The following is a 26,665-nucleotide window of genomic DNA, read 5'->3' as shown; positions in this document are numbered from 1 at the left end:
GAGAACCAGGACAAGTTATTTTGCACAGCTGGACAAAAGCAACAAGAATTGTCAAAAACAGCTGACAGATGTACAGAACCATTTGCATGTTGTCCAAAAGCAATTGCAATTTGATGAAAACAACAAGAAATTGCTGATATGATGTGAACAACTGACAACAGAATCTGACGGTTGAACGAGTAGTTCTGAGAAATGCAGTTCTGTTGTGAGAAATGAATGAAAGCGATAGAGAAAAACTGTAATACTTACATAAGATGGAAAAAAGATAAAAAACAAAACAACAAATTTGCCCTGGAATAGGAATGTGGGATGTGGAATTAACAAAACCGTGCCCAAAATCTACAGTATGCACACTGATTTGCTCTGGTCTGAAGAAAGATTTTCAGACTAAATGTTTAGTTTCAAATCAATGCAAGACTTGCACAGATGTATGCAACCTGAACAAGATCTTTAATCTTTACAAACACTGTTTGTCTCTTCTTCCTCCAAACACCTTGAATTTAACCATAACTCCCATAGGGTGGGCTACAATACATTATTTAGAGAAGATAAGGGCTGGGGTGCAATCAGAGAAATGTTTTCAGTGGCTTGAGTTAATGGAAATGGCCCTAAATGTTTTCAGAACATCAGAGTCACTCATTTTCTGTAGGTTTTAAATTACGCTTTACTGCTGAGTAGGTGCAAATAGAAGAGAAGTGCAGCTCACAACATGGGTGGCATGATAAGTTTAAAATGCTGTTTATACTGAGCAGGAAGGATATAAGAATTACAATGTGGCACAAAGGTGCTTGAGCCCTGATAGGAATCGTTGCTCTAGTCCAATGAGCCATATGGCTTTACTCACAAAGCTTCCTCTCTCTGCTGCCTTATACAGGTCCTGCACAGTCTCACTTTCTCCAAGTCAGACAGCCTTGCCCACCTGTGGTCTGTTCAGACTCCTGAGTAAATACCAACAACATGTGTTTGGTTAAAAATACACTGAGACATCTGTTGTATTGAGGGATACATTTCAAAACAAGACTCTTATTTTGAAGATATCATTTATCAAACCAGGAGACCAAACAGCAAAACATCTATTAAATCATACTGTAGCATGCTGGGAGAGCTCCATGGACTTTACACACATACACACACACAGGGACATGCTGCTCATGGACAGTTATACACCCAGAGGGCAGGACTGGTTGTTGTTGCCCACAGTTAGCAGGTGTTCTGGGGGGAAGAAACCTTTGGGTTGGCAGAATATGTTTCCAGTTTGCAGGTTCTTTTTGGAGGAAATGCTTGTATATAAGTTCACTGCGTGTTCAGGGTTCATGCAGCATAAGGGGCATGGAAGCCTGAAGTCTGACTCAGGTGTCACTCCTTAGCAAAATCCTCAGAATCCACTAGGAGAATGTCCCAAATCTTTAAATCTACTTTCCTGCCCCATCTTTATTAAAGAATAGATTTTTTTAGATATTGACTGCAGCCACCCACCACCTCCCATTCCCTGGGTGCAGACCTAGAACAGTATGACCTTGTTTCTCTACCAACTTGTTTTCTTGCCCTTCAACTGAATTTAATGCATGGAAACAATTTTACATGAGTCAGTCAGTCCACAAATGCATCATGGTCACTACTGATGAAAAGTACACCCATAATATTGACTGTCATCAGTAATACCATGACGTAAAGCTCCTTTTCCCTCTCCAGCATTGCACACTTCCCATGTAATTATAAGTTTTGTTTAGGGGCTTGGTGATGGGCTAACCTATAAAAACAGATGAGCTGCTGGTTTGCAGCAATATTGCAAGTCAGAATGATGGCTGGGAGCAGGAGGGACCTTTCCTGCAAACACACACTAAAGCAGGTCAGTTACATATGTTTTTGTTCTGTTGGACTGGGGCTGATGCAGCCTCAACCTCATCAGTTCAAGTGCCAGCAGTCAGGAACACACAGTTCTTGCAGTAGTCCTGGTAGTACTGATATGTTTTAGATATGCAGTAGATACGCAGTAACCGGTGTCAGCTCGTATCCCATACTGTATAAAAAAAAGACATGAGAGTGCTCCATAGAACTGATCAAAACTAGGGAGTAAAATCTGGCTGTACTTATCAACATTTTTAAATCACCAATGAATCAAATGACTATGTGTACTACATGTGAAAGGAAGTTCCTCTTAATGATGCACCCACAGAGAATGATCACCTGAGTCTACAGCTTCTGTGGAGATTTTTCTCTCTTTCAACTAGGTATTTTGATTTTCCAGCTTGAAAATGTCATGTTTCTGTCTGCACACGCTCATCAGTTTTGTTTCCAGGAGCAAAAGCATGCAGCTGTTTTCAGCAAAACAGCTCTGATAAACCCATTGTCCACTACCTGCCCAGCACCAAATGGCAGATACAGTAGAGTTAGCAGCTAGCTGGTGAACATTTATCAGTTAAAGGGCCAGAAATGTTTGTGAGGAGGTGATGAACACAGTGAGGACAGTGAATATTAGATTTATTGGCTCTCTACCTGCTGAGCGTGTAAAGAGGCAGCTATATATCAACTTTAAATGTAATACTATGTCAATTTGAGCTTCTCCTGAGTTGCAAGAAAGGAATTTATGCAGTATCAATAAATATAAGAATTCTTGTGCTGATAACTAGTCAAGTAAAAAACTGCACAGCTACTATAGTTACTAGCGCACTTGTAACCAGGCCCAAACAGAATCTGTGGGGGGTTTTTCCTGCAATTATTCAGGATGGAAATCTGTAGGGTATTGTGGAGTGATCCTTTTTTCTTGTAATGTAAAAGAAAATATTCATTGTGCAAAAGTAAGCACAAAAATGCATTAAAACAACTAAAACAAGTCTTGAGCAGGGTGAAAGAAATCAACTTGTATGAACATTTACATTTGAGAACAGTGCATGTTTTCAGGCAATCTTGTCAGGATACATCTTTGTTAATAGACATTAACCTGGGTTGTTCACATCGGCTACTGAGGTGAACAGCACTAGAAGGTGACATGAGAAGTGTCACAAATTGTTGTGTAAGGAATGAAAAAGAAGCGCTAGACAGAGATGTGTGACTATCAAGTCAAGGTGTGATAGACGTGAATGTCAGATCCTTGGCTTGGAAAATGACTGAAAAGGGAAAAAAAAAAATCACAACATCACACAACTGTTGCTCACATGCAGGCAGAGACAAACACGTGTTTAAATTCTGAGTTTCTAGTTTCTTTTCAAAACCTGCTGAAAATCTGCAGAGGTGTTGTCAGAAGTCTGCAGGCACAGGTTCTGTTTGGACCTTCTTGAAACAGATGCATTTCCACCCCTAAAGCACATAAAATTCATGGACATTCATGTGCTTGGACTTCACATGTCGTGCCTGTGTTCACATCCCCTCTGTATGTGTGTCTTTAGCTTCAGCATCCCAAAGACATTCGAGTCAAGTGGCCAGGAGACTCTAAATTCCCCATACATATGGGGAATGTCTATCTGTATCCTTCAATGGACTGGCAAGAATCAGATGTGTTGGGAAAATGAAGGACCAAAAAATATTTTCACTAGGTCAAACAAATACAATCATGGATGTTACCTACATCTACCAGGACATATGATGTTCCCCCTTTTTTGCCACCATAGCAAAATCTGTACACATCTCCACACACAGCATATCAGATTGTTGCTGTAAAAAAAAAACTTATGTAATTACCAGACCACTACTGTTTATAACAGGACAGTTATGTGGCGCATCCCAAAAGAACCACTGTGGTACCCATTATGAAACCCTAACCCGTTTTCCCCTCACTTGGTGATGAGCTACCATGACAAAATGATGTCTGTCTTGACCAGCCCCTGGGAGAGCAACCAATTATAGTAATTCAGCAGCATATGTATGACTTCTCTGAAGACAAAGGGACAGCCGTGTCCAAACACCGAATCATTGAGAATGGAGTTGTTTGTTTTTTTGTTTTTAGAAAATGTCACAGTATCATAAAGTACAGATGGGTGTGAAATTGTTAATGAGTGGTCTCCATAGATCTTATCTGCATCAACACAAGGGAAATCCCCGAAACCCAAGTTCTTTCTAAAAGGTACTGTTGGCTGCATTAGATCAGCCTAATTCTGATTATATCACCTGTGCTCTGTTGAAAACACTGGCAGCTACAGTGGCAGCTAATACAGAGAGAGATAGGTCTTCACTTCCTTCAACTGAATTAAAGTGGAGTAGTGCTCGATGGCAGTACGGGAAGATGATTTTCTCAGAGCAACTACAATGCATATTCTCTGACACAATGGATGATTCCTCTCCTGTGCAGTGGGAACCACACGTGTGAATTCTTAAATGAAGTTTTTCTTTCTGTGTGTCTCTATCTAGATCCTGACTTTATGCATCATCCAGCTGGAAAGAATAAGAGGCTGTCGTTCTTCTGTGTTCCTCTTCTTGTTCTGGGTCTTGGCTGTCGTATGTTCCCTGGTGCCTCTCAGAGCTAAGATCCAGCTGGCCATGGATGAGGTATGCAGTTGGCATATTTATTAGTATGTAATATTAACACTATATCATGGCCTGCAGACAATCCCAGCCAACACTGGGCAAGAGGCAGGGTACACCTGGGCAAGTTGCCAGTCTATCACAGGGCTGAGGCACAGACAAACACAACCACTCACGAGGACTTTACAACAGTTTTATGCAGCATTGCTGTGACAACTAACTGCACTGTGGGTATACTACTGTATCTGCAGTGGAAATAAAGCACCTGATACCAAATGTAAGTAGAGCTGAGTAAAGCCGGTATCAAGCGGTGGAAAATACACTTTAGAGACACCACTTAACCAAAACTGCATGTCTTTGGACTGCAAACTGCACACAGAGAGACCCCGGTCAGCTGTGAAACCCAGACCCTTCTTGCTGTGAAGCAACAGTGCTTCATACAATCATCCAGAAATTCTCCACAAGCATCTTTATACTGAAAACTGGGAATAAGTTATACCCAAAATGAGAGTCCTTGACAGGTCTGAACTTGCTGAACCTGCCAGTGTTAAAACACTGTGTAGGGATATCTAATCAGGTTGTCTCCTAGCCATGGTCTAGACTCTAGACTCCAGCAGCACAGCTTGAGACGTACCCTGTGTCAGCAAAGAGTTTCTATTTCATCCCCCATTTTTAACCAAGGTAACCTAAAGTTAACCGAGTGCTGGAGGATGACACTGCCAATTCTGGTCAAGCTTGTGTGTGTTTAAGTTTTTCCTTTCCTTCCTGTGTCTCCTGTGAGACACTGCAATCATTGTTGTATGGGGTACGTTTCTATTTAAGTGCACACAGCCATAGGGCAGTTGCATTTGCATTTCTATAAAAACACACACACATCCATATTTTTGTTTTATCGTTTTCAGTGTGACGTTCCCACACTGCTTGGGGCAGAGTAATGATGGCCCTGAGATAAACGCTGGTGAGACCTGGCAGCCCAGGTCAGACCAGAGGAACGTCAGTGCTGTGTTTATGGGCCTACTCAGTTGTAAACAGCCAGAGGGAAATCTATGCATCCACACATAACACGAGGCCACTCAAAATTTACATATAGACATTTTCATTTCATAAAACCACACATAGGATATACACATCTTCTCTTGTACATAAATTGTAGAACCATTATACATAAATCTCACTTGCTTTGCTGCAGTATCAGACTGACAGATGAGCCAGCTGGACTGGAAATAATGAAGATAACTACAAAATAGACAAGTTCATTCCTGCACCCTAAACCCAATAAAACAAGGAGAGTACTAATTGACTTTCCATTAGAAGCTAATAATATAACTTCTGTAGAAAGAATAATGTGACATTTAAGAAAACAATCCTTTGTTTTCCTGTAAAAAGTTAAATCTATCTATCTATCTAACTGTGTGAATATTTAGAGTGTGTGTGTGCATGTATGTTTATGTTACAGCAGCCTATGTATTGCGTAATGTTTTAGTGCAGTTGCTGATAGCCTTATCGGTGCAAGACAAATTTCTTTTTGTAATAATACAAAGGCGTTCTTTTCTTGTGATAGATGGAGCAGGTAAAAAAGAAAGAGAATGCTGTATAGCTCAGCAGTTTTCCTCATTTGCTGTGTCAGCACACTTTTACCTATTGTACTGACACGTTTTCAAATATTTACTTATTATTTACAAAGAGCGTACTTAAATCACATTGCAACATTGATGGCCTGAGTTGACAGAGTTCATGTTTGTGCTCCCTTGGCTGTTTTTAGTTGCTTGACCTAGATTTTTGCCCACCCACTCTCCGGCCATCCTGGTCATGTTTTTCACTGTGTGGTCAGGTCCATTTGGCCCCTTCATATTTTCTTTCTGGGCACAGCACCGCTGCTTTCTGAGAAAATTATTTTACTCTTTACCAATGCGTTCACATTCATGCATACCCATATTTCTATATAGCACACTGGCTGTAGCTATAGCTTTGACCCAGGTCCTTTGCCAAAACCTACAATTTCTACTGTATATGTCAAGAATAACATCAATGCCTCATTTCACAAGTTTCTGAGTGGTTAATATCACAATGCTCACTTGGTTTAAAGTAAAGCTGCTGGTTTGACAACAAATATGGCTGCCTTGCATGACTGAGAGGCAGCTTAAACTATAGCTTCATTTACTGTATGTAAATTACAGCATTAAAGACTTTGAGTTTTCACCCTGACTTAGCTCAAAGGTCCAAAATACTAGGTTTATTGTGTGTGTGGCCTTGGTGTATAAACCGTATCCACTGATATTTAATGTGTAAGCATGGGAACAGCCATATAATGAATCTAGTGTTAGTGTGAAACAGCACACAAAGCCACAGTAATGATAAAAGATGCTGGATGTTGTGTTGAAAAAGATGAGACAGCCAAAGTTGATCCTGTTGAAAACCTCCTGTCGTGGTATAAGAACATTACTACTTTTCTGTGGCATTTGCTCAACCAAGAAGCTCTTTCATTTGTCCCTGGCCAGAAATGTCACACAAAATACCAGACATGTCTGGAATAGCTTAAAGCAAATCAACTGAATAAACTCAATATTGTGGTATTTTACAGCCCTGTAGCCGTTTCATTAATCTGTGTTTTCTTGTTTATTGCACAGGGCATTGCCTCTGACATTGTACGATACCTCGCCTTCTTCTCCTACTTCACAATCCAACTGGCCCAGCTCTTCCTGTGCTGTTTTGCTGACCAGCCACCAGAGGGAAAACCCATCTTGGAAAAGGTAGGCAGAGGAGAATGTATCTGACCTCCGTCAAAAACACCCACTCCAATCCAACACCCAGGACAGAAAATGCTCAAGCAGCTATCTTGTGGTTTTCAGCTTTTGTTGTCGAGACACTCTTCCCTTTTGGAGGAAATGATGTGATTCACCTCCTTCCCTCCTTCCTCTCCCACTCTCACTTCAGTGCTTTGGATTTCTATGAAGGCAGTGTGAATGAGTGCATGTGTTTGCTTGACGTTGTTGTTCTGCATGCTATCGACACGACTCACTCACTTCAGCTCTGGGTGGCAAAGCTGCTTAGAGTCCATGACCATACAACAGCAAAGCCAATACAGATCTCCGTATCTCATCAAACATCAGTGTGGCAAAACCGTTTCAAGCTCCAAATAGCAAGCTGGTACAGGACAGCTGGCAGATGAATAAAAATGAGCTTCTAATCGATTAAACAGACATGTGATATAATATCTCCCCGGAGATAAACAAAATATCTGGAAAAGTCCCTGGCAGTGAGGACGCTAAGGTTGCAGAAGCCACAGTCTGGCCTGGTGGACGCACCCAGTGGTCACTTTCTTCTACCACCTCCTCCTCCTCCCAACACCACACTACGGTTACTCACCGGAAAAGAGGATATGAGCTGAGCAAAGAGTAAAAGTTCTGGTAATGAAGAGAGTGAACACCCTGGTGAGGGGGTGGAAGGATGGAGGGATGCCATGTGTGAGAAGACAGACCTGTTGAATGTTTTTGATGACACATTTCCCCTCTGTCTGCACTAGACCTCAGAGCATCATCTTTGCCCTGGGCTAACACTGAATTCTATTTATTCAGTCCCGTGGGAGTTCATGGCCTCTGCACCCTACAAGAAACCACCTGACTGTACAGTGTTGTTTACACACGTCAGCATTCTTACAGTAAACACACCCCTCACAAGTGCAGCGTTTACCCCTCAACCGATGGTCTCGGTGAAGCTGTGTATTTCACAAAAGCCTTGAAGTGGTGAGAGGTTTACTGGGGAAACACAGTGAGTCTGGTCTTTAATCTGTTACAGAATCCCTGCCCCGTGAAAGATGCTTCTTTCCTGTCAAAGATTCTCTTCTGGTGGTTCACTGGGTAAGATGGTTCTTCAAAACCCCTTCATTTTTAGGCTTCAGCTGGCTCACAACAGCAACAGTTTGTACTTGTTTACAGTAATAGCTGTGTTTTGTTGATGAGTGAATCATCTCTGTGCTCCATCCTCAAGGCTTGTTGTGAAAGGATATCGTACTCCGTTGGTAGCAGAGGATCTGTGGACCCTGAGGGAGGAGGACACGTCACACAAGATTATCTCTGAGCTGCAAGAGGACTGGACAGCTGAATGTGCCAAACTCCAAAAGTGAGAATGATTGATTACTGATGTCTGAGGAATTAAAGGGGTACCCCAGTCATAGCGTTGGTGGACTCAAAGAAAACAGGGTTGTACATTTCCAATAATGCAAACAATAGCAAGCCTTAGCCAAGATGACCTTCTTGACTTCATATACTCCAGTGACATCGTCAGGGTTGTTATTCAGACTTTGCAGGCTTCTTCCAGAGCAACAGAAAACAAGAGAGTACAAATTTTCTCAGGTTATACAGTACTTCTCTTGATGAGTAAACTGACCTTCATGTGTAAAGTTTGTGGAGTGGCCCTTTAATGTCCCCTGTGAGAGGCTAAATAATCTTCTGTATGTATTAGTTAGTAGTTGTAGCATGAAGAAGTGTGCAGCAGAAAACCAATTTTCACAAGTACACAACAGGACATGCAGGACATGCACATGTTACAGTAGGGCTTGCTAGTTTGACACAGGCCTGTGATTCACCATAAATCTCACAGTATTGTTATAATTTAACAGTGAATTAATAAATTCCATAATACATTTTATTGTAGGGTAGCCAAACATCAATATGGTGCTGGTTGAAAACTCAAGAAGAGTATGTACAATAATAATTTTCCTCCCCACTGCCACCAAGTGCTTGCTCAAGGGGGATTTGTTGGGTTTTTCCTCTATATTATTAATAATAGCAAGGTCTAGACCTTACTTTATAAAGTATCCTGAGATTAATTTTGTTGCGATTTGGTGCTATACAAGTAAAACTGAATTGAATTGAATTGAACTGAATTGAAATGAAAGGTCCCAGGACCATGTTGGGACATCTCTGACACAGATGTATGCTTTATCTCCCCTTGGCAGGCAGGAGAAGGCCTTGGCGTCGGGTGTGGCGCTAGGGAGCAGGATGCCAGACCAAGCTCAGCTCCTCAGGAAGCTCCAGAAGGAGCAGAGCTCTGGCTTCTTCCTGCTCAGGACGTTGGCACGCAAGTTTGGTCCATACTTCCTCACTGGTACCCTGTGTATCATATTCCACGATGCCTTCATGTTTGCAATCCCCCAGGTGCTCAGGTAAGACTTGAAGAGAAAGAAGACCTAACCCTGCCCCTTACCCTAAGCCCTGTCCCACAAGTGGGACAGTGTTAACAGTCTATCAATAAGTAGCTGTGGTGTGACTTGCCAGCGTTGGGATATATTAGCTGTATCTCAGCCCAGTCTCAAAAGGCTCTAAGATATTTGGTTTGTGGTGCTGACAGCGACAAAAGAAACCCTTCAGTTTTAAAGACAGTCCACAGATGCTGTTGTGAATAGTTAGCACAAACATAGAAATCAACAAAACAATTGTACTTTGATAGCAAGAAGACCTCAATAAAAATGCCCAAAAGAAAGTTACTAGGCCTTTTGCAAGTAACTGTATCATTACATAGACAGATAGATAGATAGATAGATAGATAGCTTATTTCCTCAGATATCATCATCATTGTTCTATTTTCAAGTATTTACGATACCTACAACCAAACAAGAGCAGGAGCTGGCAGCAGTAAAAAATAGCCCAGGTCATGGCTTACCCACCACCCACCAACCGTACCACTAGCCAGACTGGAATGTTGTTGTTGATGCACATCACTGAATCAGTGGAAGTGTTAATTACAGTCATGAAGCTGTGAGCAAGAAAAGCTGACGGGACCACAGCCGCCTGTGTTACAGTATGGAGGACAGGCACAGAGGGAGAGGAGGCTCTAAATGGCATAAATGCAGATGGACCACAATAAGGAAGCCGCTGGCCAAGTGTGAGGGCAGTGCAGCCACAGGCTGAGCACTGTTGTGCAACCCAAGCTACACTGTGTGAACCAGTCAGCCAGTGGTCACAGTAGCGCTTGGGGCCACTGGCACATAATGACAGTCAAATAATTCTAGATTGAATGAGGAAACACATTAAAAAATCTTACTGACGAGTAAAAACCTGTCTATATGTGCTTTGATTTGTATCATTCATTGCTGTCTATAGAAAATCACACAGAAATAGGTTTTGACACAGTATCATCATGACCCTTAAATGCACTAAGAGTTAAACAGAAAAAGGTGCAAACTCCTGATCATCACATATTAATCTTCTGCTTATCTTCCTCCACAGTCTTCTTCTGGGTTTCATGAGAGATGAAGATGCTCCACTGTGGAAAGGCTACTTCTACGCCACTCTCATGTTTCTGCTGTCCTGTCTCCAGTCCCTGTTCAATCATCAGTACATGTACACATGCTTCACAGTGGGAATGAGGGTGAAGACAGCTGTTATGGGCTTAGTTTACAGGAAGGTAGGTAATGCAGCCACTAACCTGTAGATACAACATAAATGATGTCTTAAATGGCAAAAGCAAAAGCATTCTCTACTTCCAGACTGGAAAGCAGTGCACAATATATGAGTGACTGCTTTTACCAAAAAATGAGCATCTGAAATCTTAACAAGAATGTGAAATTATATTGTACACAGTGCACTGAGGACTAAATGTCTGTCTCTTTTGTTGTCATTCCAGTCTTTGGTGATAAACAGTGCTGCCAGGAGGACTTGCACTGTGGGTGAAATTGTGAATTTGGTTTCAGCAGACACTCAGAAGCTCATGGATTTTGTGGTGTATTTCAACGCTGTCTGGCTGGCTCCTATTGAGATTGCGCTTTGTCTCTTCTTTCTCTGGCAGGTATGTTGAAATGTAGTCTCTTAACAATGCCACCCATTCATGCACACATGCAATTAACTGAAAACCCTCTTATCCTTTCTTTCATTTAGCATCTAGGCCCATCAGCTTTGGCAGGAATTGCCACTGTCATACTCATTTTCCCACTCAATGGATTCATTGCAAAGAAAAGAAGCAAGCTGCAGGTAAAACCTCACACAGAAATGTTTGACACATTCACCCCAACGGTGCTGACATCTGGCATGTTAGGTCAGGGATGCCACAGCTGGTTTAAATAGTGGCTGAAGCATTGTGTGAGTGTTTGGCCTGCACAATATGTTCTCTGTTGTCTATTTGATGTCTGCCCTATATAACATGTTTGAAAAACTGTGACAGGAAAGGGTGGGCAGTAGGAAGACATCACTTGTCATTTCCATACACAAGCTACAGACAGTTCTGTACATTTGCATGTCAGTCTAGTTGAACTTGACCTTGAATGTAGTGAATGCATTCTTGACCCTTTGTCATTTATCTTAAAAATCAGTAAAATGTAAAAAGCAACAAATTCGTACTGATTTAAACAAGGTTTATGGTGTTCAGGAAAACTACTACAGCTGTAATCAGAGCAGACACACCTTTGTTCACAAATGCATGGATTTGCTCTGGTCTGCTACTTGTCTTGTGCCTCAGTTTCAGTTTATGCTACTGTTTATATTTTAATAATAAATGTTTTAAGAAAACCATTTGCCTGGTTAACAGGAGATCCAAATGAAGTTCATGGATGGCCGTATCAGACTGATGAACGAAATCCTGAATGGAATAAAGATTCTGAAGTTTTATGCCTGGGAGAAGGCCTTCCTTGAGCAGGTTTTGGGCTACAGAGAAAAAGAGCTTAAGGCCCTGAAGAAGTCACAGATCCTTTATTCCATCTCCATTGCATCTTTCAATTCCTCCTCATTCTTGGTAAGAGCTCTAAACTGAAAGAGCCACTAATATAGAAGCAACATCTGAAGGTGTCCGATGCTTATTCCTCTAAGGAACTCCAGTGTTGTCCAACAACCACTGAAAGTCTTCACCCATGCCAGTGGCTTTGAGAGGCTGTACTTATATATAGATACAGGAGTGGTTTGAGCATCAGCATGCCAGCGTGCTCATAGTGACAGTGCTGATGTTTTACAGGTATAATGTTTACCATGGTCCTAATGTACACTGTTAGCATGCCAGTGTTTGCTTACTAGAACTAGACGCAGGTGAAGATGAAGTCAGTGTAATTAGATTTGCAGGTATTTGGTCATAAACCAAAGTACTGGACAAACTGATATTTGATCTGATGGTGGTGCTATGAGTTATGAAAATATCAGAGTTACTACAATTTATCCTAACAGGTACATGATTGTAAATGTCATGGCAATCTTTACAATTGTTTTAGAGACATTTTATGTAAAATTACAAATGTCAACCTCATGCTAGCAGTAGAGTCATGTGGATTCATCCTCTGGACACTGTGTATGTCTGTAACAAACTGCATCTTATTCTGTCTAGTCATTGTGAAGATATTTATGACCACTACATTGAAAAAATATTTAAAAGAGTAAATATTTATAACCTGTTTTCAAGATTTATGTATTTAGTGGCAACAGGTGGGCCTACAGCTAAGTGCCATGGACAAGGCGGGGGAGTCAGACAGTACTGAGAGTCAGACAAAATGCATTGTTGGTTTTGGTATTCATGTGATATATTGACAGATACATTTTGAATTCTGCCTGCCAATGTAACTTTTAGTGTGCTTTTTCCCCTAAGATTGCCTTTGCCATGTTTGGAGTTTATGTGATGCTGGATGACAGGAACGTCCTGGATGCACAGAAGGTTTTCGTCTCAATGGCACTTATCAACATCCTGAAGACCCCACTAAGTCAGCTTCCATTTGCAATAAGCACAACCATGCAGGTAGCTGACATTTCACTGTAATGCTCATGACTGCTCTAAGATGCCTGATGAGAATGATTTTCATGATCTCAAAAGATGAATACAAGTCAGTTAATCAACCACTGACTCTTTTTCAGGCTGTGGTTTCACTGAGACGTCTGGGAAAGTACCTGTGCTCAGAGGAACTCAAAGCAGACAATGTCTCAAAAGCTCATTTAAGCTCTGGTAAGAGCCCCACCCATGTATAAACTGAATGAATAAACTACTATAGTATACTGTTTAATTTCACCAATTTCTATATACCACATACTGCCTGAAATCATAGGCTGTCATGATCAATATAAACAGCCCACGCAATTTAGTTCTTTATATTTGTGGAGTGCCAGCCTTTTATGGATGATGTGTGCTGTCACTTCCTGGGTCGCAGGGTGCCTGGTAGACAGGATAATTATAGGATGTTCACATTTTGTGACTGAACATAAATCACAGTGTGAATTCAGACATATGATTCGAAAAGAAATAAAACAGAAAATACTGCACTCCTCTGTTTGTAATCTGTCAGCAGTTCCTAAATGAAAAAGCAGTAATTACACCCAGACTGCACTTTGACGAGTAACTTCAAGGGGGAATTTTGTTTTGAAAGTCTGTTTTCCTTTCAGGCTGAAAGAACGTCATGTCTTCTGTGTTTATTGCAGGTTTTGTTCATTTAGTTCAATCTTTCTTTCTTGTTCAGATGTGGAAGACGTAGTGATAGAAAACGGTACCTTCAGCTGGTCTGCAGAGGGCCCTCCGTGTCTTAAACGGTATGTATTATGAAAAAAAAAGACCACAAAAATAATTGTAATTAACTACCTGTAAAATACAATAAACTAAAAAGAAACTTATGGATAAATCAACCTCTGTTGACAGGATCAACATTCATGTGCCACAAGGCTCCCTTGTTGCTGTGGTCGGGCATGTGGGCAGTGGAAAGTCGTCTTTGTTGTCCGCCATGCTCGGTGAAACAGAGAAAAGAAGTGGCCATGTCACTGTCAAGGTACTGAGTTTATGTTCTGTATGCAATGTCTATTCATAGTTTGTGGGTTAAATTTAATAAATATTGACAGTCTCTCTTTTCACCTCTGTTTTCACAGGGCTCTGTGGCATATGTGCCTCAGCAGGCCTGGATCCAGAACGCCACAGTCCAAGATAACATCATATTCGGCCGTGAGAAATTGAAAACATGGTACCACCGTGTGCTGGAGGCCTGCGCTCTGCTGCCCGACCTCGACATTCTTCCTGCTGGAGATGCTACAGAAATCGGAGAAAAAGTATGAAAATTGTTTTATACTTTTATAAAGAAAAAAAATACTTATCTGAAATGTGTTCTTCAGATCATTTGAGTTATGTCTGCAATGTTCTAATAATACTGTCCATGCAGGGACTGAACCTCTCAGGAGGGCAGAAGCAGAGGGTTAGCCTGGCCAGGGCTGTCTACAGGAAGGCTGATGTATACCTTCTGGATGACCCTTTGTCTGCTGTTGATGCACATGTGGGTCAACACATCTTTGATCAAGTCATTGGACCTAAAGGAGTCCTCGGAGAAAAGGTAATGCAAGTAGCAAAAACTGTAAAGTGCAGTTTAGCTCCTTCACTTCAGCTGTAAAAACTCAGAATAGGATTTTATGATTTTTATGACACTTAAACCACTTATATTCTCTGAGCTGTTGTTATAACATGGAAAATACCACTTTTCTGGCGCATTTGTTTTTAAGAAAGCTTAAATTTAGTGTTGGATTGTGCATACAGTATATCCTATTTTTATGACCCGTGTGGCTCGCTATACAGACTCGCATCCTAGTGACCCATGGGATGAGCTTCCTGCCACAGGCCGACCTCATCCTCGTCTTGGTAGATGGAGAAATCACAGAGAGTGGCTCCTACCAGGATCTCCTCAGCCGTGATGGCGCCTTTGCTGACTTCATCCACACCTTTGCCAGCACAGAGCGAAAAGAGAGCGCCATACAGAGAGGTGAAGAAACTGCAGCAATAAATTCGAAAGACAACGTTTTTGTCTCTACAATTTATGTTTTTTTTTTTTTTTTGTTTAAAATACTTCTTACAAATAAACTTCAGAGAAGAATAAAGAGGACTTATATGTAATAAAAACAATAATCATGAATAATTACTTGATAACTAACAAGTGCTTTTCTTGTAGCTGGTTCCAGACGGTCCAACGCTCGTCTCAGCATGGTCGACTTCATGCCCTTCTCTAGAGACCTGTCACAAGAGCAGCTCATTGGGTGTGTTAAAAACCTTGTAAACTGCCATAAGGATGGTTGACATCCCAAGCATCTTTTTTATGAAACTGACCACTGGCCTCTCCTTGTTTTTTAGGGGTGACACCACCAATACCAACCTGCAAAATATGGAGCCTGTGTCTGAAACAGACCAGGAACAAGTACCAGAGGACTTGGGCAAGCTGACTGAGGTTGACAGGGCCCACACCGGGAGGGTAAGTCTTGACTTACTTTCTAAAAGTGAGACATTAGGAAACAGTGGAACTCCCCCTTTTGCTCCAAAATTATTTTAAAAAATTACAATTTTAAAGCTCTACAATTGATATTTTTCTATTAACAATGGGTCACATGAATTTGCACCCATGTCTGCAGTTCTCTGATCTACTGAGTTTTATAGCTTCCTTCAGCTCATTATTTTGGTTTTCCATGCCACAGCTTTAATATTTTGTTGTGCTGTCACCACTCATAATGTTCCTTTTGGCTGCAGCAAGCAGCTTTTCCATGGAAAACGCTCCTTAAACTCACTGTACACTACCTGCTCAGCACTAGCTGGTAAACACTGTGGAGTACTGTAGCTAAAGAGCCAGATAATTTCTCTCAGACAGCGGTGGAGATCAATACAGAGTGATAATGAAAGGCAGTATTCCTCAGATGACCAGAAACCCAGTGTCAAATGTTATCTGCTGTCTAAACAAACAGTTGTTTACATACAAGCTCACCATACTATCTTAAAAGATAGTAACAAATAAAATTTAACAAAAAGATATAAAGACAAGTTCTCAAATTTATTGAGATTTATTGGTATTTTTGTGTCTTTTTACAACAGGTGCAGTTAGAGATGTACAAGAAGTACTTCAAAACCATCGGCTTGGCCATCATCATTCCCATCGTCTTTCTGTATGCCTTTCAGCAGGGTGCCTCACTGGCCTACAACTACTGGCTCAGCATGTGGGCTGATGACCCTGTTGTTAATGGCACCCAGACTGATACAGACCTCAAACTGACTGTGTTTGGGGCTCTGGGATTTGTCCAAGGTCAGTTAGTTTAATGAGTCCTCAAGGACAAACACTACAAATGTACAGTTGGTACACATTGATTTGTTAATGGTTGACTCATGTTTGCTCAAATATCTCTCCCTTTTGTGCAGGTATCGCTATCTTTGGTACAACTGTTGCCATCTCCATCTGCGGCATCATCGCCTCTCGCCACTTGCACATGGACCTGCTGATCAATGTGCTGCGCTCTCCCATGTCTTTCTTTGAGTGCACACCCAGTGGCAACCTACTCAACCGCTTTGCCAAAGAAATTGACGCCATTGACTGCATGGTGCCCGATGGGCTGAAAATGATGCTGAGTTATGCCTTTAAACTCATGGAGGTCTGCATCATTGTGCTGATGGCGACGCCTTTTGCAGCTGTGATTATCCTGCCTCTCGCTTTCCTTTACGCCTTTGTGCAGGTACGTTCCCCTTCTCTGACATTTAAACCCACCACTGATCACTCTGATCTTTATTTTTCTTCAAGAGGATTCTGTCAAATGTGGTGTAGCAAGAGTTGGTTCTATTACTGTATGTTATTGGAGGACTCTGGGCTCCAAAACCAACCCTTGTCATTCATTTGTGCTTTGTTCACCACCTGCTGACATAGATGTTACAAAATCCACTATTAATTGTGGGAAAGCCCTCAGCGCTCTTGGTTTCACTCATTAAAACCAGTGTTTTATTTTTCCACTGTGGGCTGCAGAGCTTCTATGTTGCCACATCCTGTCAGCTGCGCAGGCTGGAAGCTGTAAGCCGCTCTCCTATCTACACCCACTTCAATGAGACAGTTCAGGGTGCCAGTGTCATCCGGGCCTTCGGAGAACAGTCCAGGTTCATTCTGCAAACCAATGAGAGGGTTGACTTCAATCAGACCTCCTACTTCCCCCGATTTGTGGCAACCCGGTGAGATGATGTGATGATTATTATATGCTTCGGCTTCATTTATCCATTCATTTGCTCAGTTGACATTTCCAGGAGTTACTTGGTAAAGGACTTCTTTCTTTAGTGATGAGGACTTTTGGAACTTGCCTGCCCACAGCTAAATCAATGTTGTATCCTCAGTTGGCTGGCAGTCAATCTGGAGTTTGTTGGTAATGGTGTGGTCTTAGCTGCTGCCATTCTCTCCGTGATGGGAAAAAACACACTGAGCCCGGGCATCGTTGGTCTGGCTGTGTCACACTCCCTCCAGGTACGAGGCTCTGCTGTACCGAGACACATGCACACATTCTCACACAGTAGTACCGAACATGTCCTAATACCCAAATTACTGAGACAGAGACAGTTGTATCCATACACCACACAGCACTGTGGGAATTCTTTTCGGTTGAATGCGGCATGTGGCAATGAGCGGTTAGACTGGAAAAAGTGAAATATAAAAGCAGTGCTTTGCTCAGTCAGGAAATATTTTCAGTGCAGAAAATGGGACCATTTGAAGTAGACCTAACTGTCTTGGATGTTGCAGGTGACTGGGATCTTGAGTTGGATTGTGAGATCCTGGACTGATGTAGAAAACAACATTGTTTCTGTGGAGAGAGTCAGTGAGTACGCTGACACTGCTAAAGAGGTCAGTGTTATACACATTCACACACACACTCGTAGTCACTGCTTAGGACACTAATTCAAGCGCTTTACAGGAGAGCTTCATACTCACCCTTTATTAATGTCTCATTCAGGCCAGTTGGAGTATAGAAGGCAGCTCCTTGCCCCTGGCCTGGCCCCAGAGAGGTACTATAGAGTTCCAGGACTATGGGCTGCAATACCGTAAAGGCCTTGAGTTGGCTTTGAAAGGCATTACCTTGGATATTCAAGAAAGAGAGAAGGTGATTAATTCTGGCTCACTTAAAATGCTTAAACTGCCAAATCATATTACACATAAATGTTATGTGTTTATGTTGCACACACATTCTGACTTAAACCCTCTTGTCCAGGTTGGAATTGTTGGTAGAACAGGAGCAGGAAAGTCCTCACTTGCCCTGGGAATCTTCAGAATCTTAGAGGCAAACAAGGGAAAGATCTTTATAGATGGAGTCAACATCGCAGACATCGGACTCCATGACCTCAGATCACGCATTACTATCATTCCTCAGGTATGACATTATAACAGACACAGAGCCCTGGCTTTAATCACATAAAGTGTTTGCTGTCATTGTAGTCTGTAGCCAATATAAAATAAGTCATTGTAAATTGAAGTAACAGTGTTTGGCAATGAAATACATCTGGTGTACTCTCCCCTAGGACCCTGTGCTTTTCTCAGGCTCCCTCCGGATGAACCTTGACCCATTTGACACCTACACAGAGGAGGAGTTGTGGAGCTCACTGGAGCTCGCTCACCTTAAAAACTTTGTCTCCAGTCTGCCTGACAAGCTCAACCATGAGTGCTCCGAGGGAGGAGAAAACCTCAGGTACACGGGTACATTGATATGAAAGTGCAGATAAACCACTAGCCGATGTTTGCCTACTCAGTCACTAATGAATTATTATAATGATACCCAAGCAAAGCTGCAGAATAATACAAAGTCATTGTCTAGAATGTGGTTCCACTCTTCACTCTCCAACTTGTCTTTGTCTGTGTAGTTTGGGTCAGCGTCAGCTAGTGTGCCTGGCAAGGGCTTTGCTGAGGAAAACCAAGATCCTGGTTTTAGATGAGGCGACAGCTGCCGTGGACCTGGAGACCGATACACTCATCCAGTCAACAATCCGCACACAGTTTGAAGACTGCACTGTCCTGACCATTGCTCACCGCCTTAACACTATCATGGACTACACTAGGTATGTTACTGTCCACTGCATTGTCAGTTATGCATCAAGTGGAATGACATAAAATTAAACTGTCAAAATACCAAATAACTGAGGGCTACAGCTTTGAAATATGAAGATTTGCTCCATTAACTGTTTGATTATTATCATGTATTATCTTAGAATTTGGGAACCTGTAATGGGAATTTATCTAATAATTATTTTTAGAATGTTAGAGACAGAAAGAAAGTCACTCTTGGCTTTTCCCGTTTAGGGGTGGCCACAGCAAATGTCACACTGACGACTCGCATGTTGACATTTGGCACGTGCTTTATGCCGGATGCCCTTCCTGACACAACCCTGATTCGAACCCGGGCCGCAGCAGCGAGAGCGCTGCGCCTTAACCACTAGCCTACCAGGGACCGAATGTTAGAGACAAAATGATTAAATTAAAATTAAATTAAATTCTATCATTCTTTTCTATAATTTTGTTCTATCATTTATAAAAGTAATTCATTCCCCACTAAACCACATACTAATCATATGTTCAGTTATTGGCCTGGGTTTCCAGTACCCACAATTACACTAATTTAAGTTAGATCAGCTGTAATGAGGAAAATCATGTACCTCATGTTTTTGTTGCTTCACAGAGTAATTGTCATGGACAGAGGCCACATTTCTGAGATGGACTCTCCAGCCAACCTCATCGCACAACGAGGACAGTTCTATCGAATGTGCCGGGAAGCTGGACTGGTCTAGGTCGTCACTGGGCCTTGTACCATGCATCTGGTGTCAGGTTTGGCGTGTACAGATGCCAAACAGAGGTTGTGGTGAACTCAATTAGAAAACCAGACAAACCGAGGTAGCGACAAGTTCTTTACTTGTTGTAAGCAAAACAACTAACACAAAGTCCAGGATATCAATCAGGTCGATAAGACAGTCCAGGGTCGGCGCCGGTAAACAGGTATAGCCAGGGGATCCAAACCCGAGGTCAAGGGGGACAAAATCAGAAGGTCAGTACACTGCAGGCGATCAGAATCTGGGAGGGCATAGACAAAACACGGTGGTCAAAAACGGTAATCCTAGGTCAAAAACAGAGAGTCAGGCAAGGTATAAATGCTGGAGAGTCAGAGGTGGAGTCTAGAACAATCTGGCAGCGTCCTGGTGGGAGGACGCTGCCTAAATAGAAGTAAAAAACAGGTGCAAACAATAAGGAGCAGGTGAACTAATGATGATTAAATAAAAGGGCCAAAACTGAGGTGAAACAAAACAGGAAGTAATGTGAAAATAAAAGCATGACAGGAAGCAAGAGGGGCAGGAGCGTGACATCTGGTGAACTGGTGTACAGATGTGGCACCTGATTTGTGTGGTTCTTCAAAAGGCATTAAATCAGGCCATTTCAATATATATGGCAGCTCAGAATGCCTCTCCACAAGGGCAGTGTTGATGATTTGTTGCTCTTTGCTACATGCATACAATACATATTGTCCTAAGTCAGGCAAAGACACTGTTATCCTCAGAAGAGGACTATGCAGAAAGAAAGCTGCAGTGGAATGTTGAGAGTATTATTCCATGTAAAGATTTAAGTCAAAGGCTGGAATGAACTAGCATCATAAATTTAAGAATTTTCATTCTCTTTTTGAATGGGAGTTATATTATTTTTGTAGTTTTTGTAAGTGTTTATTAAGAACATGACTTTTTTTTCATGTTGTCTCAGGCCTAATTGATGTTTACTCTTTTTTTTAGTCTTGTATACCAAAAAAGAGGCAACTTTGTAATTATCAAATTGTAGACATCTAGTGTGTCTTCTTGTCCCAGAAAATGGGACAGAAAATATTCTGACACATTAACCTTTCACTCTGGCAAACGCAGGGGAAGCCAGGTTTTCACAGTTTTCTAAATCTGAATTTGAAGTAGCGAATTGGACGAAAACATTGAAGTGAACCAAGTCATTAGCATTCATCCAACTATGTTGTGGCTTTTGTTTATTTCTGTCAAAATAAACATATAAAAATGTCAATAGAGACCTTGCTGGTCAGACTTAACCTGATGAAAACCACCATGAATGAAGAGAATGCTTCTTCAAAACAATGGTGATAAATCTCTGTGTGTCTCTGCCTCCACCACAAATACTCAGGCCACATATATATTTGTAGAACTGAGAGGGGGAAAATCTGTATTTTTCTTTTGGTGCTGGCAGAATGTTTATACCTTTTCTCTTAATTCGCAGAAAAACCCTATCAACTTTTCAAAGAGGAGAGGTGTTTACTGTTTTTGTCTTACTGGTTTAGACAATATATTCTAAGAGAAACCCTATAGTTTATTTATTTCATATAACAAAATGTGTTGTGTCCTTAAAATTCTGAGAATTATGTTATATTTATACTTTTTATAACAAGGTTGTTCATTTTTCACTGTTAATGTACTATCTTGTACTATGAATCATATTGTATAATAAAGTTTATATAATAATATTTGTGCTTGTATTCATACTGTATCTGTTCAAGGACATACACATTTAAATAAAAAGAGGTAATTACTAGAAGGTTCAAATGGTAGGCAGCTTGATGACTGTAGTGGTGGTTTAGTAGTAGTATGTCAAACTCAGATTAATCCGGTGTTTGCAAGTCAAGTATCAAGTCCGCAAATTCCAGGTCAAGATGCTGGTCTCTCACGTTTCTGAGTCATTAAAATTACACAGCATTTGAGAATTTGCTTTTCAAAGTCTGTCTTTAAGCTATTCAGAAGTATGAATGATCACATTTTTAACTGAAAAAAAGAATGTGACTGACTGAGATTCCAAATTAGAGCAGGGGTTATTGGTTAGGTGTTAGGGTAATGGGAAACATATGGGTAACATATTGTTCTTCACCTACCCCTGAATCTACTTCCGAGTTTTGGGATCTAACGTTAGCCAATCGCTAACCACGGCAAACAGCGGCAAGACAGTCCTTTGTTTACACTTACTGCAATGGCGACCATCACTGAGCTGAAGTGTGGTAAGCGCTCGTTATCATTCGTTATTTTGTTACTTAAATACGTAATACACTGTTAAATTAAACTAGACTAGATAAGTGACAAGCCATGCCACTGCACAAGTTAGTCAACAGCTACCACCACCGGCTAGCTAACGTTAATGTATCTACAACATGGTGTCCCTTTAATTAAATAACCTCCATTCAAAAATCTGACAATTCAGTGGTCTTAGTTGGTAAAAGTGACCCTTATAATGATTCAAGTATGGCATTATTAAGATCTACAATACAGTTTTGCACAGCTAAATACATTATGATCGTTGTGTATATTATGGTTATGTTAGGTTAGTTAGGTTAGAGTACTTAGCATCTGCTAGGTAGTTTTAGCTACTGTAACCCGTTTGCTAGTTAGCTTCGTAGGTTTTGGTCGAAGACGATGGTATGATAAAGGATGATAAGAGGGAGTCTTGGTTATTCAATTGTATTCCGATTTGAAGAATAATTTCTATTACTTCTGACAATAATATGGGTCACGTTCAAAGAGGTCTGTTGTTCTTTTAATAACTAACTTATAAAATACCTCCCTTCATGGCAAACATTTATTGGTTTACTGGGTACCCCATTAGTCTTCCTGGGGTCCAGTTGAAACGATTACAAAAATAGCAAAATAAACATCCAAATTAAAAGCCATTCATTCAAACACACAACATGCAATGGTTATTCAGTGTATAGTACCTTCACAACCCAATTTCACTTGTATTGTGTGGCATTCATGTGCATGGCAAAGTAAGAATTTCATTGTACAGGGAAACACGTTTCCTAACTGTGCATGAGAGGGTGAAATCGTCAGATATCCATTACTTGCCATATGAGTGGCAAACGTGAAAAAAGATGTTTATACACTTTTGGGGGGGGAAAGTACTTTATGAACTGCATTGTGCATAAATAGCAACAAACATGATTTCAAGTCCTCCATTCCAGCTGGCTGTGTGTCTCACACACATTGGTGCTGGGAAGACAGTGAAGAATCAACTTTCAGCTCTATTTTTGTGCAATTTACAATTTTCTTGTGTATTTACCAGCTGCACTTGACTAGACTATTATAGATGTTTAGAATTTACTGACTTTAACAAAAAGCAAGCCACTACTTAATGCAATCAGAGGGACAGTTAACCAGCCAAATTGTCCTGTTAATTCTGCATAAATGTGAATGTTTTAGCCATGAGGGAAACACTGGAGTCCCGCTGTGTTCTGGGCCAGCTGAAGGCTCGTATCAGGGCTGAGGTGTTCAGTGCCCTGGATGACCAGCGGGAGCCTCGCCCGCCGCTGTCCCATGAAAACCTGCTCATCAATGAGCTCATCCGGGAGTACCTGGACTTCAACAAGTATAGATACACTGCATCAGTACTGACAGCAGGTGGGTGAAAAGTGGGTGAAAAGCCATTTTTTCCCACATCATTAACAATAATGTGTCGAAGATTTTAGACCTACCCCACCAGTCAAAACTCTGGACACCCTATCACACTCAGTTCTCACGTGAAAGCAGCAGTACTATACTTGATAAAGATGTAGATGTCACATTTAAGCTGCTGGCCTTGAAATGCTTATTGTGGTTACTACTGTAGAGCAAAGTGTACTACGAAACTCAGACTCTATCTTTTCTCAGAGTCAGGCCAACCTGACGTGCCCTTGGACAGACAGTTCCTGGCAAATGAACTGAAATTGGCAGAGGATTCAAGCTCAAAGTCTGTGTAAGTGTGTATGCTGGTGTTTGGAAAGTAGCAGCACAGTACATTGTGTTATCTAACACAGAGTTCAGAATTTTACTGACCTCTTGAGGGAATGATAAGCTAAGGGATAATGAATTCAAAAGCTCTGTGAATCATCTCCATCATTGTAGTCTCATTTTAAAATGCCTCAAGATACTGAATAACTTCAGCTTGTTTGGAAAAACCTAAATACAACTAGTGTGTTTTGTGAAACTAGATTATAGAGAATGTGACGTTGATGTCACACTGTTGCATTTTGGGTAAATGTTTAGGGCATCATGCTCATTATCCATCATAGAGATATACACTACATACATCAATAAGTTAATTTTAGAAAATAAATACTATCCCACACAGTTACATACAGTAGCGGATGCTTCAGCTTCATCCAAACATCCACTTCAGTGTTCAGTTCCAGCACAGACAGGACAGAAATGGATTAATCTGCAGTTTTTGTGTTATCTGCAGAGAGCTGCTAGCTAGCGTTAGCCAATCAAAACAAGAATGTATGCAGGTGAATATAGCACATATCTCAAAAAATTGTATAATTTTTCTGTTACTCTGTTTCTTTTCCTATCTATGTACTGCCAGGGAGAACTGAAAAACATTAACTGAAATAAAAGGCTAGAACATGTACCAGTGTAACCTTCATAACCTGGGCTTGATCCTGGCTCAGAATATAACTCATTTTTCTCTTAGTTTGTGATTAAACAAAATGAAGTCTGCAGAAATCTAAATCACAAGTTCAGTATTTTGTTTTCTTACTCCCCAGACCTCTTCTCTATGGCTTGGTGTCCCACTTTGTGAACAGCAGCGATAATGGAGCAAAGGTGTTTCTGCGGGGTCCCTCTCTGCCAGCTGCTCCAACAGCCAGCAGCACATTACCTGAACCTAAAGCCTAAACGTTGATGATGCACTGAGTACCGCACAGCACGAAAAGATGTCTTCACACTCCAATACATGACGTCAAATGTTGCTGTGTCTCGATGGTCTTCAGTGACATAAGCTTCTTGTCTATAGATTTCACTGTTTTCAGATGAGTGTAATCTACACATTACAGCTGTTGTTGATGGACTGTATTAAGCTGAATATGAACACCTTTGTATTGGTGTCAGATGATCCCTGATGGCCTTTATATGTTTTGATCTCTGACTTCACCAGTAGGTTTAGTGTCATTCAGTAATGCAGATTCCTTGTTCTCTCGATAATTTAAGCAAAAGGTTTAGATAATATTCCTCATTACCCTCATTTTTAATGTACAAATGTTTGATACTTTTATATTGTCTGTTAGCTGTTCAAAAATAAATATATCTATACACTACTTTTTTGAACAATTTTTTTTATTTGCAGTTGCCACAGAAGGTGACAGGTGAGAACCATTCAGATGCTTTGTGTACGTCCCTGTCAACCATATCTTAGAAAAAGGATATTTATACTTTGAATCAGAACCATCTGTGGATGTGCTATTATATTGTGTACCACGTGGTGGCACTGTTAGCAAAGATAAGGTTAAAGACTGCTACTGCCACAAGATTGAACAGAGATCATTTGTTGTACTTGAACTTGTTGTAGCCTGATGTGCCATTGTGCAACAAAACTCTGTATTTACATGTCTCCTACAGTCAATTCAAGGCCCTAATATGTACAACTCGAGGTTGATTGTGGACAGTCCCTACTGGTAGTCTGAAAAACATGCCTAACATCAACATGTAAGATAATATTTGAAAGCTTTAGTAATCATCTAACAAGGTGATGTTAGATTTAAGGATTCCATGTGAGTTAAAATTCTTTTTGTGTTGCTACCATTCATCAAGGGTCATACATACAGCACAGCCTGCAACTAGTGCACTAAGTCAGTAGGTTATATTGTAGCTATGGTGTTTTGTCTGTAACCAACACTGTGTTTGCAAGTACAATGTGTACTGTTGAGCATTTGCTTTGTACAGTTTTCATCACAGTTTAAACTGTTCTGAATAACCTGCACATGAAAGTGAACAAAATTCATATTGACTTACTTTCCTGGAATTGTCTTAACATTTTGGCCCTTATTGTGTTGCTCTGTGCAGCCAAACCCGCCCATGGTTCCCCTGCCCCATGATGAGCGCCCATGTTTGTTAATATTCAGATGGCTCATGATTATTAATATGTCATCATGGTCTCCCACAGCATAATATCCATGTTTATGCTGACTTAAAAACTTTTAAGTGAAGCTAGTCTTGGTTTCTCTGCAGCTTAGTAGATGTGAAGCCCCTAGATTATCCCTATTACAGCACATAATCATATACCGGTAATTAGTTGTACAGGGGATTCAGTGATGGCCCTTCCTTTGATTATAACAAATCATAAAAATCCAACATTTTTAGTCAAAAATATGTTAACAATAAAGAAACACTGAGATACAACAAACAACCACCATGTGCCCCCCCACTCACAAACAAGTCCCATACTTGTTATATCTTACTTCCTCTGTCACCATTTAAGGGAACTTGACATTGTCATCTCATACGACTTAGAGCCCTGTGTTTCTGGAACTGATTATCTATGAAGTCGGCCATTTCATTTCTCAGCTTGTTAATTGATGCTGCACAGAGTTCCACCCTTTGTACCATCTCTAACCTAATCCATGTCTAAATTGTTTTAGGCTTTAAGCTTGTTTACATTATCCTGTCTCCTCTAACATATCAATATCTCTCATTCTCTACTGTAGAGGCTTTGAGAAGA

The 26,665-nt window shown here is 41.0% G+C and overlaps 2 protein-coding genes across 2 annotated transcripts in view; both read left to right on the top strand.

Annotated features, from left to right (window-relative positions):
* abcc6a (ATP-binding cassette, sub-family C (CFTR/MRP), member 6a) overlaps positions 1 to 20,000 on the top strand; it is a 31,529-nt gene extending 11,529 nt beyond the window's left edge. Inside the window, exons 4-31 of the mRNA XM_020596286.1 lie at positions 4,345 to 4,482; positions 7,086 to 7,208; positions 8,254 to 8,315; positions 8,446 to 8,577; positions 9,416 to 9,622; positions 10,686 to 10,863; positions 11,083 to 11,244; positions 11,334 to 11,426; positions 11,980 to 12,183; positions 13,021 to 13,167; positions 13,284 to 13,371; positions 13,880 to 13,949; positions 14,056 to 14,182; positions 14,280 to 14,456; positions 14,567 to 14,734; positions 14,974 to 15,157; positions 15,344 to 15,428; positions 15,523 to 15,640; positions 16,252 to 16,459; positions 16,573 to 16,883; positions 17,168 to 17,367; positions 17,527 to 17,653; positions 17,927 to 18,028; positions 18,138 to 18,284; positions 18,393 to 18,551; positions 18,700 to 18,866; positions 19,039 to 19,233; positions 19,851 to 20,000. Coding sequence (XP_020451942.1) covers positions 4,345 to 4,482; positions 7,086 to 7,208; positions 8,254 to 8,315; positions 8,446 to 8,577; positions 9,416 to 9,622; positions 10,686 to 10,863; positions 11,083 to 11,244; positions 11,334 to 11,426; positions 11,980 to 12,183; positions 13,021 to 13,167; positions 13,284 to 13,371; positions 13,880 to 13,949; positions 14,056 to 14,182; positions 14,280 to 14,456; positions 14,567 to 14,734; positions 14,974 to 15,157; positions 15,344 to 15,428; positions 15,523 to 15,640; positions 16,252 to 16,459; positions 16,573 to 16,883; positions 17,168 to 17,367; positions 17,527 to 17,653; positions 17,927 to 18,028; positions 18,138 to 18,284; positions 18,393 to 18,551; positions 18,700 to 18,866; positions 19,039 to 19,233; positions 19,851 to 19,959 — 4,188 coding nt within the window. The 3' untranslated portion in view covers positions 19,960 to 20,000. The remainder of the gene's footprint in view (positions 1 to 4,344; positions 4,483 to 7,085; positions 7,209 to 8,253; positions 8,316 to 8,445; positions 8,578 to 9,415; positions 9,623 to 10,685; positions 10,864 to 11,082; positions 11,245 to 11,333; positions 11,427 to 11,979; positions 12,184 to 13,020; positions 13,168 to 13,283; positions 13,372 to 13,879; positions 13,950 to 14,055; positions 14,183 to 14,279; positions 14,457 to 14,566; positions 14,735 to 14,973; positions 15,158 to 15,343; positions 15,429 to 15,522; positions 15,641 to 16,251; positions 16,460 to 16,572; positions 16,884 to 17,167; positions 17,368 to 17,526; positions 17,654 to 17,926; positions 18,029 to 18,137; positions 18,285 to 18,392; positions 18,552 to 18,699; positions 18,867 to 19,038; positions 19,234 to 19,850) is intronic.
* Positions 20,001 to 22,080: 2,080 nt separating this feature from the next.
* cep20 (centrosomal protein 20) lies at positions 22,081 to 25,265 on the top strand. The gene is made up of 4 exons (XM_020596287.1): positions 22,081 to 22,199; positions 23,395 to 23,592; positions 23,842 to 23,926; positions 24,717 to 25,265. Exons 1-4 carry the CDS (start codon positions 22,172 to 22,174, stop codon positions 24,844 to 24,846), a joined length of 441 nt encoding a protein of 146 aa, XP_020451943.1. The 5' UTR covers positions 22,081 to 22,171; the 3' UTR covers positions 24,847 to 25,265.
* The last annotated feature ends 1,400 nt before the right edge of the window (positions 25,266 to 26,665 follow it).

Source organism: Monopterus albus, unplaced genomic scaffold (genome assembly GCF_001952655.1).
Source record: "Monopterus albus unplaced genomic scaffold, M_albus_1.0 scaffold29.1, whole genome shotgun sequence".
Lineage (NCBI taxonomy): Eukaryota > Metazoa > Chordata > Actinopteri > Synbranchiformes > Synbranchidae > Monopterus > Monopterus albus.
Note: the sequence above shows the minus strand (reverse complement) of the source record. Positions and strands in the feature narration are given on the sequence as shown.

Coding starts and splice junctions, on each gene's coding strand:
- cep20 (XM_020596287.1), top strand. CDS start 22,172: ATGGCGACCATCACTGAGCTGAAGTGTG. Junction 22,200..23,394: donor CATCACTGAGCTGAAGTGTG/GTAAGCGCTCGT, acceptor TGAATGTTTTAG/CCATGAGGGAAACACTGGAG. Junction 23,927..24,716: donor GATTCAAGCTCAAAGTCTGT/GTAAGTGTGTAT, acceptor CTTACTCCCCAG/ACCTCTTCTCTATGGCTTGG.